At 40.5% G+C, this 16,866-nt stretch overlaps 1 protein-coding gene across 3 annotated transcripts in view; it reads left to right on the top strand.

The window, feature by feature from the left end:
- Positions 1 to 16,866, top strand: part of BMPR1A (bone morphogenetic protein receptor type 1A) — a 95,930-nt gene that overhangs the window by 40,175 nt on the left and 38,889 nt on the right. For 2 of the 3 annotated variants that reach the window (XM_006767906.2, XM_015566662.1), the window contains 2 exons: positions 8,228 to 8,449; positions 15,597 to 15,759. In XM_006767906.2, the coding sequence (XP_006767969.1) occupies positions 8,383 to 8,449; positions 15,597 to 15,759 (230 nt within the window). In that variant the 5' untranslated portion in view covers positions 8,228 to 8,382. Of the gene's footprint in view, positions 1 to 7,162; positions 7,193 to 8,227; positions 8,450 to 15,596; positions 15,760 to 16,866 lie in introns of those variants that run through there. The other variant, XM_015566663.1, reaches the window with a different exon arrangement.

The raw sequence follows: 16,866 nt of genomic DNA, 5'->3' as shown, positions 1-16,866 counted from the left end.
CCCGGCTCTGTGAGTGACGGGGCAGCTCCCCAATCTCCTGATTTGCCCTGCTCTGTGTGTGACAGGGTACGGAGCCCCAACCCCCCTGATGGGCCCTGCTCTGTGCATGACAGGGTACAGAGCCCCAACCCCCCTGATGGGCCCTGCTCTGTGCATGACAGGGTACAGAGCCCCAACCCCCCTGATGGGCCCTGCTCTGTGCATGACAGGGTACAGAGCCCCAACCCCCCTGATGGGCCCTGCTCTGTGCATGACAGGGTACAGAGCCCCAACCCCCCTGATGGGCCCTGCTCTGTGCATGACAGGGTACAGAGCCCCAACCCCCCTGATGGGCCCTGCTCTGTGCATGACAGGGTACAGAGCCCCAACCCCCCTGATGGGCCCTGCTCTGTGCATGACAGGGTACAGAGCCCCAACCCCCCTGATGGGCCCTGCTCTGTGCATGACAGGGTACAGAGCCCCAACCCCCCTGATGGGCCCTGCTCTGTGCATGACAGGGTACAGAGCCCCAACCCCCCTGATGGGCCCTGCTCTGTGCATGACAGGGTACAGAGCCCCAACCCCCCTGATGGGCCCTGCTCTGTGCATGACAGGGTACAGAGCCCCAACCCCCCTGATGGGCCCTGCTCTGTGCATGACGGGGGGGCACCCCAACTCCCCAAACAGCCCTGCTCTGATCCCGACCAGGGGCTGCACCTAGGGATCGGGCCTGCCCTCTGCCACCCGGGAGCAGGCCTAAGCCAGCAGGTCATTATCTCCCGAGGGGTCCCAGACTGCGAGAGGGCACAGGCCGGGCTTAGGGACCCCCCCCTCCCCCCCGAGTGCACAAATTTTTGTGCACCGGGCCTGTAGTATTATTATAAATACATAAGCCAGAGAAAGACAAATACTATATGACTTCACTTATATGTGGAATCTAATGAATAAAATGAACTCACAAACAAAATAGAAACAGACTCATAAATTCAGAGAACAGACTGGCAGCTGTTAAAGGGGAGAGGGGAATGGGCTGGGTGAAAAAGGGAACAGGATTAAGCCCTAAAAACCTTATAGACAACAGTATGATGATTACCAGAGGGAAAGGCAGTAGGGAGGGAGTAGGGGAGGGGGTAGAGGGTATGAGGTGATAAGTAGTGATGGAAGGACACTTGACTTAAGACAGTGAATATACAGTACAATATACAGATGATGTATTATAGAATTGTATACCTAAAATCTATATAATTTTATTAACCGATGTCACCCCAATAAATTCAGTAAAAAAATATTTTCTTAATGAGTCTTATTTATATAATTTTAAAACAAAAGATCATACTTTTGGTTACTCCTTTGAAAGAAATATGTCAGTTATATTATCCACTTCTTTAAGAGTGTCATACTTTTATTGTTATACTAGAGGCCCGGTGCACAAAATTTGTGCACGGGGGGTAGGGGGCGGTGAGGAGTCTCTCAACCCGGCCTGCACCCTCTCCAGTCCAATCCGAGACCTCTTGGGGGATGTCTGACAGCCTCTCACAATCTGGGAACCTCTTGCTCCTAACTGCCTGCCTGCCTGCCTGATCGCCCCTAACTGCTCACCTACCAGCCTGATCGCCCCTAATTGCTCCCCTGCTGGCCTGATCGCCCCTAACCTCCTCTGCCTTGCCCTGCACCCGGGACCCAGGTTTCTGTCCTCCAACCAGTAACAGGCACACAAAACCCAGGCTTCCCTCCATTTGGCCGGCCACAGGCACCCAGGACTTGGGCTGGCTCCACCTAGGCCAGCCGCAGCCACAGGGGACTGTGAGTGGGTGGCTTTGCCTGGGCCGCAGCCGCAGATGCCCGGGACTGCAGGACAGGCAGCTTCGTGTTCCTCTCCTGGGCCACAGGTGCAGCCACTAGCACCCAGGACCATGGAGCAGGTGCTTGTCCCTCTCCCGGACCGCAGCCTGGCTGGTCCCCATTCCTCTCTTGCAAGTTCATTTGTGCCTGGCTGGTCTCCATTCCTCTCGCAAGCTCATTTGTGCCTGGCTGGTCCCCATTCCTCTCTCCCCAGTGTTGAGTGTCTGAGCTGTTACAGTGTGAGGACATGATGACCATTTGCATATTAGCTCTTTATTATATAGGACTGGAGACCTGGTGCATGAATTCATACACCAGTGGGGTCCCTCGGCCTGGCCTGCAGGATCGGGTCGAAACCGGCTCTCCGACATCCTCTGAGGGGTGCGAGATTGCGAGAGGGCGCAGGTCAGGCCGAGGGACCCCACCGGAGCATGATCGGAGCCAGGGAGGGATGTGGGAGGTTGGCCAGCCGGGGAGGGACTGAAGGGGTCTCCAGGGCATGTCCGGCCTGTCTCTCTCAGTCCAGATTGGTCAGATCCCAGCAGCAAACTCACCTACCAGTTGGAGCATCTGCCCCCTGGTGGTCAGTGCATGTGATAGCAACTGGTTTACTGTCTGCCCCCGGGTGGTCAGTGCACATTATAGTGAGTGGTTGAGGGGCCTTAGCATATCATTAGCATATTACGCTTTGGTTGAACGGCCGACCAGTTGACCGGACACTTAGCATAATAGTCTTTATATTATATAGGATTCTGACTTGAGTATGGTTTCTGGGCTTCTGTCTTTGGTTGATTGTGCAATAACTTACACAGTTATAATACGCAGGCTTTATTATTTCAGCAAATTCTCATAACGACTGTATTATAGTAACTATCTATTGCTGCCCAACGAATTATCCCAAAACTTAGCAGCTTAAAACAACCAACATTTCCCAGCCATCATGGCTCAGTGGTTGAGCGTCGACCTATGAACCAGGAGGTCGTGGTTCGATTCCTGATCAGGGCACATGCTCAGGTTGCAGGCTCAATCCCCAGTGTGGGGCATGCTGGAGGCAGCCAATCAATGATTCTCTCTCATCATCGATATTTCTATCTAGCTCTCCCTCTCCCTTCCTCTCTGAAATCAATAAAAATATATTTTAAAAAGAACAACACACACACACAAAAAAAACATTTTCTGAGGTTTGAGAATCCACCAGGGGCTTAGCTTGGATGGTTCTAATTTAGGATGATAATCAGTTGTGGTTAAGATGTATGTTAAGCTACAGTCACCTTGGGCTGGTGCATCCATCCATGACCAAGGCGACTAACTCACTGTTGGCACAGGAACCTCTCTGTGAGGCTACTTGAGTGTCATTGTGACATGTAAGCTGGCTTCCCTCAGAGTATTTCAAGAAGTCACATTCTGTTGTTTCCATTTGACTTCTTAGAAGTGGGAATTCAGAGGAGGGAAGTAGGCTTCATCTTTTGAAGGTAGTATCAGCATTTTTGGACATATATTTGATCATTCGGTGGTCTTTCAGTAGATTTTTTTTTAACTGTGAAAAAAATACCTATTGTGAACTGTAGTTTGTATTCCAGATATCATAATATAAACTCCAATAACATTGTCATGATGGATCCTGGACCATGACTTTATTTTATCGGTGAATTTCATATGAATGAACGCTGGTGTTCTGGGCCCTTTTCCTTTTCATTCTTAGAAGGCCATCTCGTAGAGTCACAGCTTTACATATCTCCATGCTGTTGTCATAACAGACTTATCTCTTTGGTTCCAGGTGTTTCCTTTAAGCTTCAGAACCAAATGCCTCGTAGAAATTCCCTTTGGTCTAAAATGGAACCCTGATCTCTTCTCTGAAAATTCACTTGTTCCCACTTCAGTTAATTGCTCGTGCCAGATCTTATTTGACCCCTCACTTCCCCACATCTGATCCATTGCAGTCCTGTTGAGTCTATTTGTGAAGCATATTGTGAATTCAGCCACTGCACCTCCACCACCTTAATCTTCACTACCATCACCCCTCTCCTAAAGTCCTCCAGTGTCCTTACTGGTGTGTTCACTCCTGCTGTTGTCCTCTCCAGTCCAGGACACGAAACCAGATCGTTGTCTTCCCATCCACTTAGATTTAAATTCCGACCCCTTCCTACGATCTTGCCTCACCTGGTTTTTGCTTTTGTTTCTTCACCCTCATCTCCCACCACACTACCCCTTATTCAGAACATTTTAGAAACATTGCTCTTTGTTGTTCCCTGCCTCAAGATTTTGCACAGGCTGTTCCTTATGCCTAAGCCCTTCTTCCCTCACCCCCTTTCTTTTAACCTGATCTTATTCTTCAGATCTCAACTTAAGTGTCACTTCCCTTGTATATTTCATCAGCGCCTCTTGTCTCTCCAGAACCTAGCACCAGAAATAGTCTCATTTGTATTGTCTTGTTTACTGACTATGAATTCTGTAAGGCTGGGTCTGTTTTGCTTTCATCACTATATTCTTAGTGGCTAATACAGAATCATGCATATAATAGGCACTTTAATAAATAATTAGTAAGTAAATGAATATTCAATAGCAAGACTACTGTTCATGCAGGATTTCAGAGTTGGAAGGACTCTGATGAATCATTTAATTAGTCTAGTCTTGTTTCCGTCGTGCCTGCCATGTCCTTGATAACTTTGATATTCTGACCAGTTCATTCAGTTGTCTCTCAGGTGTAGTAATTTCTCTATCCTTTGCATCCCTGTCATTCTTCTCTAAAGTTTTGAAGAGGCCTGACCAGGTGGTATGAAGGGAGATCTTGCTTGCTGTCTGATTATAGCACTGTGCTTCAGACAGTAGGCGATAAAATCGTCTTAATGTTAATCAGCTTAACAATAACCCACAATTGTCAGACCAACTAAACGTTTGTACAGATTGGATCAACTGTTTTCTGGACATTTTTGATAAATTGTTGAATTATGATGTAGTTACACTGATGATATTAATATGCCTGAAACAACGGGGCTGTAAAATATTCATCTTGGTAATTTGAGTCATTTAAATAAATGAGCTGTGCCCTAGCCGGTTTGGCTCAGTGGATAGAGTGTCGGCCTGCGGACTGAAGGGTCCTGTGTTTGATTCTGGTCAAGGGCAAGTACCTTGGTTGCGGGCACATCTCCACTAGGAGGTGTGCAGGAGGCAGCTGATTGATGTTTCTAACTTTCTATTCCTCTCCCTTCCTCTCTGTATAAAATATATTTTTAAAAAATAAATGAACTGTATTAAAAAATAAAATACAATAAAAAGATTGCCTTAATGTCTCAGCAGTTGTCTCAGGTGCTGATGTGGAGAGAGCTTATAACCGCAACATTTTAAAGATAGGGATTTCCATTGTTAGGTTACAAATGAGGTATTTGAAGCCATTTTACCTTTAGCGTTTCCTTGGCTGATAGCTGTTCTCCATATAAGTTATTATAGGTGTTTTGTCTATAAAAGTGTCTTGTAGACGGGATTGTCCTGAATAGCACCTGTTACTGCCTGTGCCCTGTTGGCAAGTGTGTTATAAACATGTATGTGAGGAGGAAACTTAAATTGATTACCTACTCTGTACCACCCTCCAAAATACTTTATAATGTATAGTTTACATTACCTTATGTACATAAAATATCCAGCAGGCAGTCAGTATAGGGTAGCAGTTAACACCTGGACTCTGGGATCAGATCTTCTTGATTAGATTTATAGTCCTGCCACTTACCAGCTGTGTGGTCTTTGATAAATTTCTTATACTTTACTTGCCTCGATTTCCTCATATGTAATGTACCTATCTTATAAGGTAGTTGGGATGAATTGATAAGTTAATATTAATGTATTCAAAGCAATTATTATGGCGCTGATGCAGAGTAACTGGTGACTATGTTTTAGCTATTCTCATTTAGTTCTCAAAATAATTGGGAGTTAATAATATAATTCCAGTTTTACAGATGAGGAAACTAACCAGAGACGTTGGGTTACTTCTTCAAGGCAGATCCAGGGTTTGAGGTGCCCAGAGTAGTAGAGTCACAGATGGTTATGTGGGAGGAACCACACATAATCCCTTTGCTCTGGAAGGTGCTTAGAGTCTTGTGGAGCACCCTGCCAGATGTCTTGGTTGTACCGTTGATGAGATTAAGACCACGTTAAGTTTCAATAAATTGATGAAGAAACTGACACTGAAAGATGGAATTAATCATAGCAATCCATTTTCTCACTAAGACAGCTTCTTGGAGCAGAAACTGTAATGCTCATATTTGTTTTTCTACCACCTTATACTTGTGGGTAATGTGTACTCAAAAAATGCTGTTGGTGAGTGAGTGAGTGCATTAATAAATAAGGAAAAGTGTCATGAGGGTGTGAGAGCTGGAGCTGGTGAGGGAGGCAGAAAGCATCCAAGGGTTTTTTGGCTTGGGTGACTGGACAGAGAGCTCCACCCTGCTCTGTGCTAGCAAGTGGAGGAGGAGGAGGAGGAGGAGCAGGCCTAGGGGAGTGAGAAGGAAAGTTAGGAGTTTGATTTAGACAGGTGGAGTATAATCCTAGGAGAGATAGTTATAGGCACATAGAAATAGAGAAACAACAGGGTTGGAAACATATTGGAAACTTGTTTTGAATTTGGAACCTGGAACAAGTCTTATAATGTCAGATTTTCCTGAGAAATGCTGTTGTCACATTGCAGGTGTTATTCTGTAATTATTTCAGACTTTGCATCTTACTCTCTCAGCACTATATAAAAATTGGAAGCAAATTACTTTCCTAGTAGAGAAGTGAGGAATTGCAGAGGTTTTAGAACTATGCTGCATATAAAATGTGCAATATAAGTGACATCTCATTGTAAACCTTATTTCCTCAGTACTGGGAGTGCCTTTGGAGAGTGCTGGGGTCCAGCCCCAGCAGGTCCAGGGGTCCCCAAAGGTGTGGACGGAGTCGGCGAAGAAGGAATGACACGGAGACAGCGTTCAGTTAATCAGCAGCCTTGGCCAGGATCTCTAGCCACAATCTCCAGCCAAGTTCTGTGTCCATGTTCTCTTGCTAGGTTCTCCAGCCACATTATCCAGGTTCTCTAGGGAGGTTCTTATCTCCATTCCAGGGAGTAAAGATTATGTAGCTTAAGCATGATTGTTCGTAGTTAAAGAGATTAACTACCTGCCTGGCACTTAGTGAAGGGGTTTTATTCCCTCCCTAACTTCAGGGGAAAATCTCTACCTGGGGAAACAACCTTTCTCGGAGAGGTGACCTTGGTTAAAACACATAGTGCCAAGAAGGTGAGCAAATATATTAAGAACAGTATGCCATATATGCCAGGTCCCTTGAAATAGCAAGGATGGACCGGCTCCCGGCAGGAGAGCTGGTAAAAGTGGAAAATTCTCAGGTGGGTAAAGTAGAAAGCTCAGGTTATTTATAGTAGAAATGATACCAGGGTTAATTGTGTCATCAATAAAGTCTTATTCATTCTATAATTCAGGCTGAAGTCAATACAATCAAATTGGCTGAACCAATAGGATGGGAGTAAAACAGAATTAGGTTCATCTTTATACAAACTAGCCTTTTTTTCTGTTGCCTGTTTAAATATTTTACAGTTGCTGAACCTTAATTGGAGAGATTTTGTTTCACATCATGCATATTAAAAACTCAATTTTATTCTAGCAAAGTCATATTTACCATATTTTAGGAAAATAATTTTATTTAAGGTACATTTCTATTGGTTTTACTTTCATGATAGAGCACATGGCATATTTAAATGTGTGATTTTCTAGGTGGGCTTTCGCTTCTATCTATAGAATACATTATTTATTAGAAAGATTCAAGACATTTTTATCACATCTACTAGGATTTGAAAGATTATTAATGAAGAGTGTAGTATTTTAAATTCAACATTTCCTGTTTATTCCTAAATAACTTAATTACTTTAGAGTATCCAGAAAAGACTATTGAGATTATTTAGTGTGTTTATTTGTTTACATATTCTAATCTAAGGTCAGAGTGGTGATTACCCATTACTAAATTATCTAAGCTTTGACATTACAATGCTCTTTTTAAAAAGCTAAGGTAGCTTCAGTCTTTAAAAATATATTTCATTATTTAAAGTTATGTTTGGGCCTGGCTGCGTGGCTCAGCGGTTGAGCGTAGACCTATGAACCAGGAGGTCACGGTTCCATTCCTGGTCAGGGCGCATGCCTGGGTTGTGGGCTCGATCCCCAGTGGGGGGCGTGCAGGAGGCAGCCAATCAATAATTTTCTCTCATCATTGATGTTTCTATCTCTTCCTCTCCCTTCCTCTCTGAAATCAATAAAAACATATTTAAAAAAATAAAGTTACATTTGGGCATTTGTTTTCTCTCTTTGTTTTTAAAAACTTTTTAGAATTCAGTCGTATTTATTACCTTTTTCATATTTTTATCTTCCAGGAGTCAGAAGAAAGCAGTGGAAGTTGGAGTCATTGTAAAGCCATTGAAACCTTTTACAAGAAAATCTCAGTGAATAAAAGTTGTTTAAATTAGTGACATAACAAAATCAGTTATTAAGGTGACAGTGTACAAGAAAGAAACGTTAAAATTGAACAATGACTCAGCTATATGTTTACGTCACGTTATTGGGAGCCTATCTGTCCATCGTTTCTCATGTTCAAGGTAAATCATTGTTCATTTAAGCAATCTTACTATCTTTTTACATAATTTCTTTCTGTATATAAAGAAGCATTTATTCCTGCAACTGTTTCGGTTCCTGGTCCTTTTTTGAACAGATAGGTCCAGTATAGCAGCATAAATTTTAAGTAAAGAGGCAAAGAACACGTTTCTCAAATAACTTTTGAACTTGACTATGATAGAAACATTTTCAGTATGTGTAAAATCTCAGCCTTTCTGAACTGTTCTCTTATTCATAACATAGGCATTGTGATACGTAGCGTCAAGTCTTGTGAGGATTAAATGAGATAAAGTATAAAATAAAGTAACTGACCTAGTGCATGAGGTACAGGGTAATAGGTACTTAAGACTTAGTTTAGCCCAGCTGATGTGGCTCAGTGGTTGAGCTTGGACCCATGAACCAGAAAATTCCCGATTAGAGCACATGCCTGCGTTTTGGTCTCCATCCCCAGTGGGGGGCATGCAGGAAGCAGCCAATTGATATTTCTCATCGATATTTCTATCTCTGTATCCCTCTCCCTTCCTCTCTCTCTAAAAAATCAATAAAAAAAATTTTTTTAAAAAAGACTTAGTTCAAAATCCCTGTCTCCTTTAAAATACAATAAGGAGCCCTGACCAGTTTGGCTCAGTGGCTAGAGCGTCGGCCTGTGGACTGAAGAGTCCCAGGTTCTATTCCGGTCAAGGGCATGTACCTTGGTTGCAGGCACATCCCCAGTAGGGGGTGTGCAGGAGGCAGCTGATCCATGTTTCTCTCTCATGGATGTTTCTAACTCTCTATCCCTCTCCCTTCCTCTCTGTAAAAAATCAATAAAATATATTTAAAAAAATACAATACAATAAGGAATAAATTAAATAATTAAAAAAATTATTGTTATTTAAAGGCTCCAGAAATATAAATGGCACTATGTATGTGTGCTGAATACTAATAGTTCTTCATAAACTACTGTTTTATTTGTGATCAGTATTGTAACTTTACTCTGGTGTGTTCAGAGCTTGGCACTCTCAAACAGGAAGTTACTGTGATAACTCATAGGATCAAATGGGCTGTATTTGCATATGAGCTTTTTCCTGTATGGTTTAATTAGAACAATAACTTAAACTGAAAAGAAAGTATTATTTTGCAAAAGGAATTTAGATAGAACTTATTGGTCATCTTTATTATTTTATACTTATGACCACAGCTTGCTCTTTCATGTTTTGTTCACAGTGATATGGATTAAGATCTAACAAGAAGAAAATACTAACAGCATAAATCTTTTGACATTTTTACTTTAAAGCATGAGCATAATAATCCTGTAGTTTTTTTGTCTTTTGTCTTTGGTATAATACCCTCATTATTACCATGCTTGGAATACAGAGCCCTCTTGCAAGAGCTACTTATTATTTATTTATTTTTAATAATTTTTATTGATTTCAGAGAGGAAGGGAGAGGAGAGAGAGAGAAACATCAATGATAAGAGAGAATCATTAATTGGCTGCCTCCTGCACACACCACACTGGGGATTGAGCTTGCAACCCAGGCATGTGCCTTGACTGGAATCGAACCCAGGACCTTTCAGTCCACAGGCCGATGCTCTGTCTACTGAGCCAAACCAGCTAGCGTGCAAAAGCAACTTTTTAAATGAAATGCCATGTTATTTAATAAAACAACTTTATTTTAGCATCTGTTGTTCTATGCCTTGTTGACAGCTTCAAAGCTGTCAGAGTTTTGAAGATGAATTAAATAACACTTACATTGCTTCCTTGCTTCCAGGTAATCTTTATTTGGTATTTTAAAAATGCTTAATCTAGCTGAAACCGGTTTGGCTCAGTGGATAGAGCGTCGGCTTGCGGACTGAAAGGTCCCAGATTCGATTCCGGTCAAGGGCATGTACCTGGGTTGCGGGCACATCCCCAGTAGGAGATGTGCAGGAGGCAGCTGATCGATGTTTCTCTCTCATCGATGTTTCTATCTCTCTATCTCTCTCCCTTCCTCTCTGTAAAAAATCAATAAAATATATTTTTTAAAAAAATGCTTAATCTATACAGATCACACAGAGGGAATATGGTATAAGATTCTCATTCCCCACCCTGACTTAGCTTGTTCTATAATAAAAATTTTTAAATGAAGTAAATTGATAATTAGTTATAAGGCATAAGTGAAAAAATCTTAGTATGAATTCTATTTCTCTGATAAAGAGCAAAATTTGTTATGTTTCTTTTCAAAAAGAATAGTTTGTAGTTGCTTTATTTTTTAATTTTATTTTTTTATTGTTGACAATATTACAAATGTCCCCCATTTCCCTCTTTGCCCCTAATTTATAGTTGCTTTAAGATAACAACATTTGTTTTTAAGGAGAAGAAAGAACTAGAACTAGTGTAGCGGGGGGAAATGAATGTAGGAAAAAAATGTTATTTTTTAGAGATTACTAAGAAGAATTGCAGAGTGGTATTAATGGAGATGACTTTGACTTTGGCTCCATCTTTATCTTGAATTGTGTCTTGGGAAAGTGAATTTTCCTGTACCTTGGTTTCCTTGTTAGAAAATAAAAATAGTATATAGATATAAACTGGAGTATTTTGAGCATCAAATGTTATGATACAGATTAAAGTGCTTTTACATTGAGATAAAGCTGCTCCAGTTAGAAGAACGAGACATCTCACTAACGTCTGATAGTCCTTGGTTTTTACTTGGTCATATTTTAGCTTTAAGTTAAAATTAACCAATAAACAGACTTAAACAAAGAGAAATTAGTTTTCTGAGGAGAGAGATGGTAAATGTTTTCTGGTGTTCTTTTAGTGGTTGAGTCGTGTCAAGGTTGGCATTTCTGTGATTTTCTTGGCATTTCCCTTAGGGTTACAGAATGGCTGCTGCTATTTGCATTGGGGAAGAAAAAACGGGGAAAGGGCCAGCCCTGGCCTCCTCTGGACTTTATATCAAGAAAGCAAAAATGTCCCTAGAAATTAACCCGCTGCCAGCTGACTTTATCTTGTTTTATTGGCCAAATTGAGGCAGTTGCTAGGGCTACTGGAAAACTGGGAAACAGGATTGCCACAATCGGCTTAGGTTAATAGCTAAATCCATTAACTAGGGTTGGACACCCCACCCCGACAAAATCAGGGTTCTGTTGACTAGGAAGACGGGGAAGGGGTGAGGGAATAAATATCCACTGGGCAACTAAAAGAATCTGAAACAGATTTTATCTTTTTTATCTGAAAACATTTAAGAAGTTTTCAGCTATTAAGTAACAAAAATCCAAATTAAGTGAAATAGCTAAACAATAAGAAAAATGTTAATATCACACATGGGGTGAACATAGGGGTAATCCAATTAGTTCATTGCTTGGCTCATCGAAGCCTTTCTCTGTTTAAACTGTGCTATTCTGCACTTAGCAATTTAGCCATAGGCTAACTCACTTCATGGCCACTGTGGCTGCTGGGACCAAGCATCATATGCAGATGTAGAAACCTCAGTTGACAGCTTTCAGTGGAGGAAAAGGGTGGATGTCTTTTTTTACTTGGTTAAGAAATCTTTCCCCAGACACCTCTCCCCAGCCTCCACCTAGCCAACTTCCTTGTAATTTTATTAGACAGAATTTATTATATGCTCTTGTGTAAATGGCACGGGGAATGGAACTACAATTGTTAGATTAGACAAACAGTTATCTCTAATGAGAGTAGAGTAGAGCTGTGCTTCCCTGAGTCACATGAAGGAGGGGCGGATACTTAAACACAAAAAGGGGGTCGGAGTGGGTGCCCGCATACATTGTCAGGAAAGTAAAGGGGAGTAGAACAATTAACAGTAACTGTTGTACGGCAGCCTGTTTGTCTACCTAACATCATGCATCCCCTTTCTCACATGCATATACTAAAAGTGCTAGAGTTGATATGAAATATTCAGATCCTCCCCAAAGGGATTTATAACCCAGAGTTTCATTCACTTAGTACTCAGCTACTAACCCAGGGTGTTTGGATTCTATGTAGCCTTCCCCATTGGGTCCAGGTGTGACTCTTCGTGGTCCCGCAATGTAAGGCTGAAAGAGAAATTACCGATGTCCAACTCACCCAGTATTCAGTGATGAAGAAGAAATATGACAAGTACTATATAAGCGTCCACTCAGGAGGAAAGCTTGGAAAAAACCTTCAATAGTCACTGCTCCATAGCACATAGGTTACAGAAAACTGCTGTTGTTGACTATACCCATCATGCAATGCACTGACATCCCACCGGTCTCTGCAACTCACCTGTCTTTTGCCTTCTGATTCAGTTGTAGATGTTTTATCTTAAGGATAGGAGAGAGGGAGTTTGTCTTCTTTATACAAAAGAATCCAATAGATTGCTGGGAAGGTAGGAAAATGTATTTAGCCAGGAATGAAAATCTAGTAAAATCAATAATGCTGAAAGTTTCTATGAAGGATAAAAGAGCATGATACAATGTTCCTATATATAGTCACTTGTATCTTTCAGCAATTTGTCTCTATTTACATATGTGTGTTTCTAAGCATGTAAGCTATTAAATATTTTTTACATGTGTTTGTTTTGAAATATAATCTATACCCCCAGCCCACCACAGGCCTCTTAATTTTATACTTTGTAAACAGAGGATTTGTGGATAGGAACTGACAGAAGGCCAGTGTGCCTGAGTGTGATGGAGGAGAAGTGCTGTGAATTGATGTTGGAGAGGTACACAGGGTTCAAACCCTGCTGGGCCTCAGTAGGCTGGTGACAGAGGGTAGATTTATCTTGAGTGCATATAAAGCCATTAATTGGTTTTAAGCAGGTGAGTGACAGGATCAGAGATCAATGTGGAGATTTTCATCTCAAAGAAGAAAAGACAAGAGTGCCATTTTAATTTTGAGATACTTAAGCAAGCCAAGGCTGGAGGGATAAATCAAGGAACCATCAACAAAAAGATTTGGGAATGGGTGCTGTTACCTAAGAAGAGAGTGCAGAGAGGCTGCTGCTAGGTATTTTTCTTTGCATCCATAACACTACTTAGTGTAATCTTACAATTTTAAGGTGTGGCTCAGTGTTTGAGCATTGACCTATTACCCAGGAGGTCACAGTTCGATTCCCCATCAGGGCACATGCCCAGGTTGTGGGCTCAATCCCCAGTAGGGGGCATGCAGGAGGCAGCCAATCAGTGATTCTCTCTTATCATTGATGTTTCTATCTTTCTCTCACTCCCTTTCTCTCTAAAATCAATAAAAGTATATTTTTTAAGAAGATATATAACTAAGATTTCATTGCTGTTGACATCTCTTGTCAACATTGCTGTTTTTGCTCCCTTCTTTGTTTATATAACACCTTTGTATTCTATCACTTTTCATATTGTGTTTATGTGCCTCCCCCCTGTCTCCTTCCAAGGATCACATCAGTTTTCAGAACTCAGTGCCTTGCCTAAACATAGTATGCCTCTAGTGAGTGCTTTGTTAAATAAATATTTGAGATGATACAAATCCCAGATGCAAATTATTGTAATTGGTATTTATCTCTTAAATTCAGATAGTTTTCTAGGAAGTTATGTGTGTTAATGATCATATAACTGAATTTTCAAGTGTCTGATATTTTAGTATAATCTTTATTATTAGTAATGTTTTCATTTCCACATTATATTTAATTACTTTATGATATATTCGTTTGATCTGTATATAACCTCCTGATTTGAATGCGCAGGTGTTGTTACCATTTTTTATAGATAAAAAACTGAGGCTCAGAGAGTAACTTATCTATGAACATAATTGGGACTTGGACCTCTGACATTTTACTATTTCAGCACTATTTCTGCCACACTATACTACTTTTTCTATGTTATTAGATTTTTGAAAAATTAATAGCGTGATATATTATTTGCCATTTATTCTCTGTAGTTCAATTGATGCTTCCTTCTGTTACTGTAATAGGATTTTAAAGCTAGTTAAGAGACCTCATATGTCCTCTAGTCCTAAGGACTTATTGAGGAGACGAAGCCTGGAGAAGTGACGCGGCTTATCCATGAGCACCCATGGCTGAATTGTGGTAGAACCATTGTAGACCAGAATCTGGGTCTCCTTATTTCCAGCTTTGAGAATTTCCTCCCTGTCTCTTTCCTTTGCCCCCTGACTTAATTTTATATTTGATGTTCTTAACAAAAATGAAGTCTTTAAGTTTTGTAGTAATTTAGAGGAATAAGTGAAGATTATTAAAACTCAAGGTATGGAATCACCATAATGTACTTAATAGCACATTCTTTTCCTGTTATCAGTGTGAATATATGTGTGTTTTTTCTTTTTCAATAATTCATTTCACCAGTATGGTAAAATTTAAAATCAGGTCTAATTATTAAGCCTTGAACCACTTATTTAACATAATTAAATGCATTCCCAAGTATCTTAATATTTCCTATCTATTTGGCTCTACATTTTATTCCCTTGAGATCAATCTTATTGGATTTCAGCTGATTCGTGGGGAGGAAGGAATTACTAAAAATTGTTTTAGTTCTGGTCTGCCTTCAGCCTGAAAGATTCAGTACCAAATGTGACGGCATCTGTCATTTGAAGCTACTAGACTCTAATGGGAGAATGACCTGCAGTTTCTGGCAGCAGAGTCAAATTTGAACCAGTGACCTTGAAGATAAAAGGCACTGTATACTATGATTGGTCCCTGTGCTCTCACAGTTCCCTTACTTAAGCAATTAAAGTCAAAGCAAGATGCTTAGTAATTCCACTTCCACATAAAGGCACAAATGAAAGGCTTATTTTTTTTTTAACTACTCACAGATTTTAAATCAAAGAGTTTAAGAGAAAAAATGCCACAATTTATTTGTTTTATAATGATTGGGAACAATATCAGCCTTCCCTGAAGTTGCTTCCATGTATCTTTCTTAAAACTTATGACCATATTCTCCCTGTGCCACTCTTGTTTGTCCTTCACTAGCGCAAACATTGTGGCATATCATCTCTGTACATCCCAGACTCTGGAATAGTAATTCTGTGCATAATAAATAGGTTAACAATAAATGACTCTGACTTGTGTTTATGAAATTCAATTTTAATTAAAGACACATTAGCTACAATTTCTATGATAAAAAAGCTTAGAAACGTTTCCTCATTGAAAACTAAAATCAAGGAATTAGCTTTTCAGAAATGGTTTAAATTTCATGTATGATTACAGGGCAGAATCTAGACAGTATGCTCCATGGCACTGGGATGAAATCAGACTCTGACCAGAAAAAGTCAGAAAGTGGAGTCACCTTAGCCCCGGAAGACACCCTGCCTTTTCTGAAGTGCTACTGCTCAGGCCACTGCCCCGATGATGCTGTCAACAACACGTGCATGTGAGTACTTCTCCTTACAGTTAGGAGGATGGCGTGGCATTCAGTGCTATTTTAACAATTGTTTACCTCGTCTACAGCTTTTTTTTCTTTAACTTTATATCATGTCTTCCTAAGAGCCAAAAGCTTTTTGCTCTGTATATGGGAATATTTATTTCTGTTGATTGATGCTTACTTTATTTCTTTTTAATCTTTATTGTTGAAAGTATTACATGTGTTCCCCATTTCCCCCTATTAACACCCTCCAGCCTGCTCCCACCCCAGGCTTTCACCACCTAATTGTCCATGTCCATGAGTTATGCATATATGCATACAAGGTCTTTGGTTGATTACCTCCTACATTTATGGTTTCCCAACTTACATTTAAGTCTTTTAACCATTTTGAGTAACAGTGGTGAAAGCGGACATCCCTGTCTTATTCCTGTTCTTAGGGGAAATGTTTTTAGTATGATGTTCGCTGTAGGTTTGTCATATATGGCCTTTATCATGTTGAGATATGCTCCATCTATACCCACTTTGCTGAGTTTTTAAAAAAACTGGGTGTTGGATTTTGTTGAATGCTTGTTCTGCACCTATTGATAAGATCATGTGATTTTTGTCTTTCAATTTGTTTATGTGATGTATCATGTTCATTGATTTGCAAATATTGTATCAGCTTTACATCCTTAGAATGAATCCCACTTGGTTATGGTGTATGATATTTTAAATATACTAGAGGCCTGATGCACAAAATTTGTGCAAGAGTAGGCCTTTCTTCCCCTGGCTGCCGGCACCAGCTTCCTTCTGGCACCCAGAACCCGGGCTTCCTTTGCAGCCCCAGCTTTGTCCAGAAGGTTGTCCAGAAGGATATCTGGTCTAATTAGCATATTACACGTCTAATTACCATATTATGCTTTTATTATTATAGATATTAGAAAAATTGCTGTATATTCATCTGTTCCTGTATCTCAAAATATTTCAACTCAATTTATGAAAAATGATGTTTCTTATATACTCACTCCAGATACCCTATTTTATGTTTAACTCTATTTCCTAATACCTTTATTGGGAAATGGCAAAGAAAAGCAGTTAAGACTGGTATCACAAGTAAAGGCTCCCCTGAAACATAAA

This window comes from Myotis davidii, unplaced genomic scaffold (genome assembly GCF_000327345.1).
Source record: "Myotis davidii unplaced genomic scaffold, ASM32734v1 scaffold642, whole genome shotgun sequence".
Classification (NCBI taxonomy): Eukaryota; Metazoa; Chordata; class Mammalia; order Chiroptera; family Vespertilionidae; genus Myotis; species Myotis davidii.
Note: the sequence above shows the minus strand (reverse complement) of the source record. Positions and strands in the feature narration are given on the sequence as shown.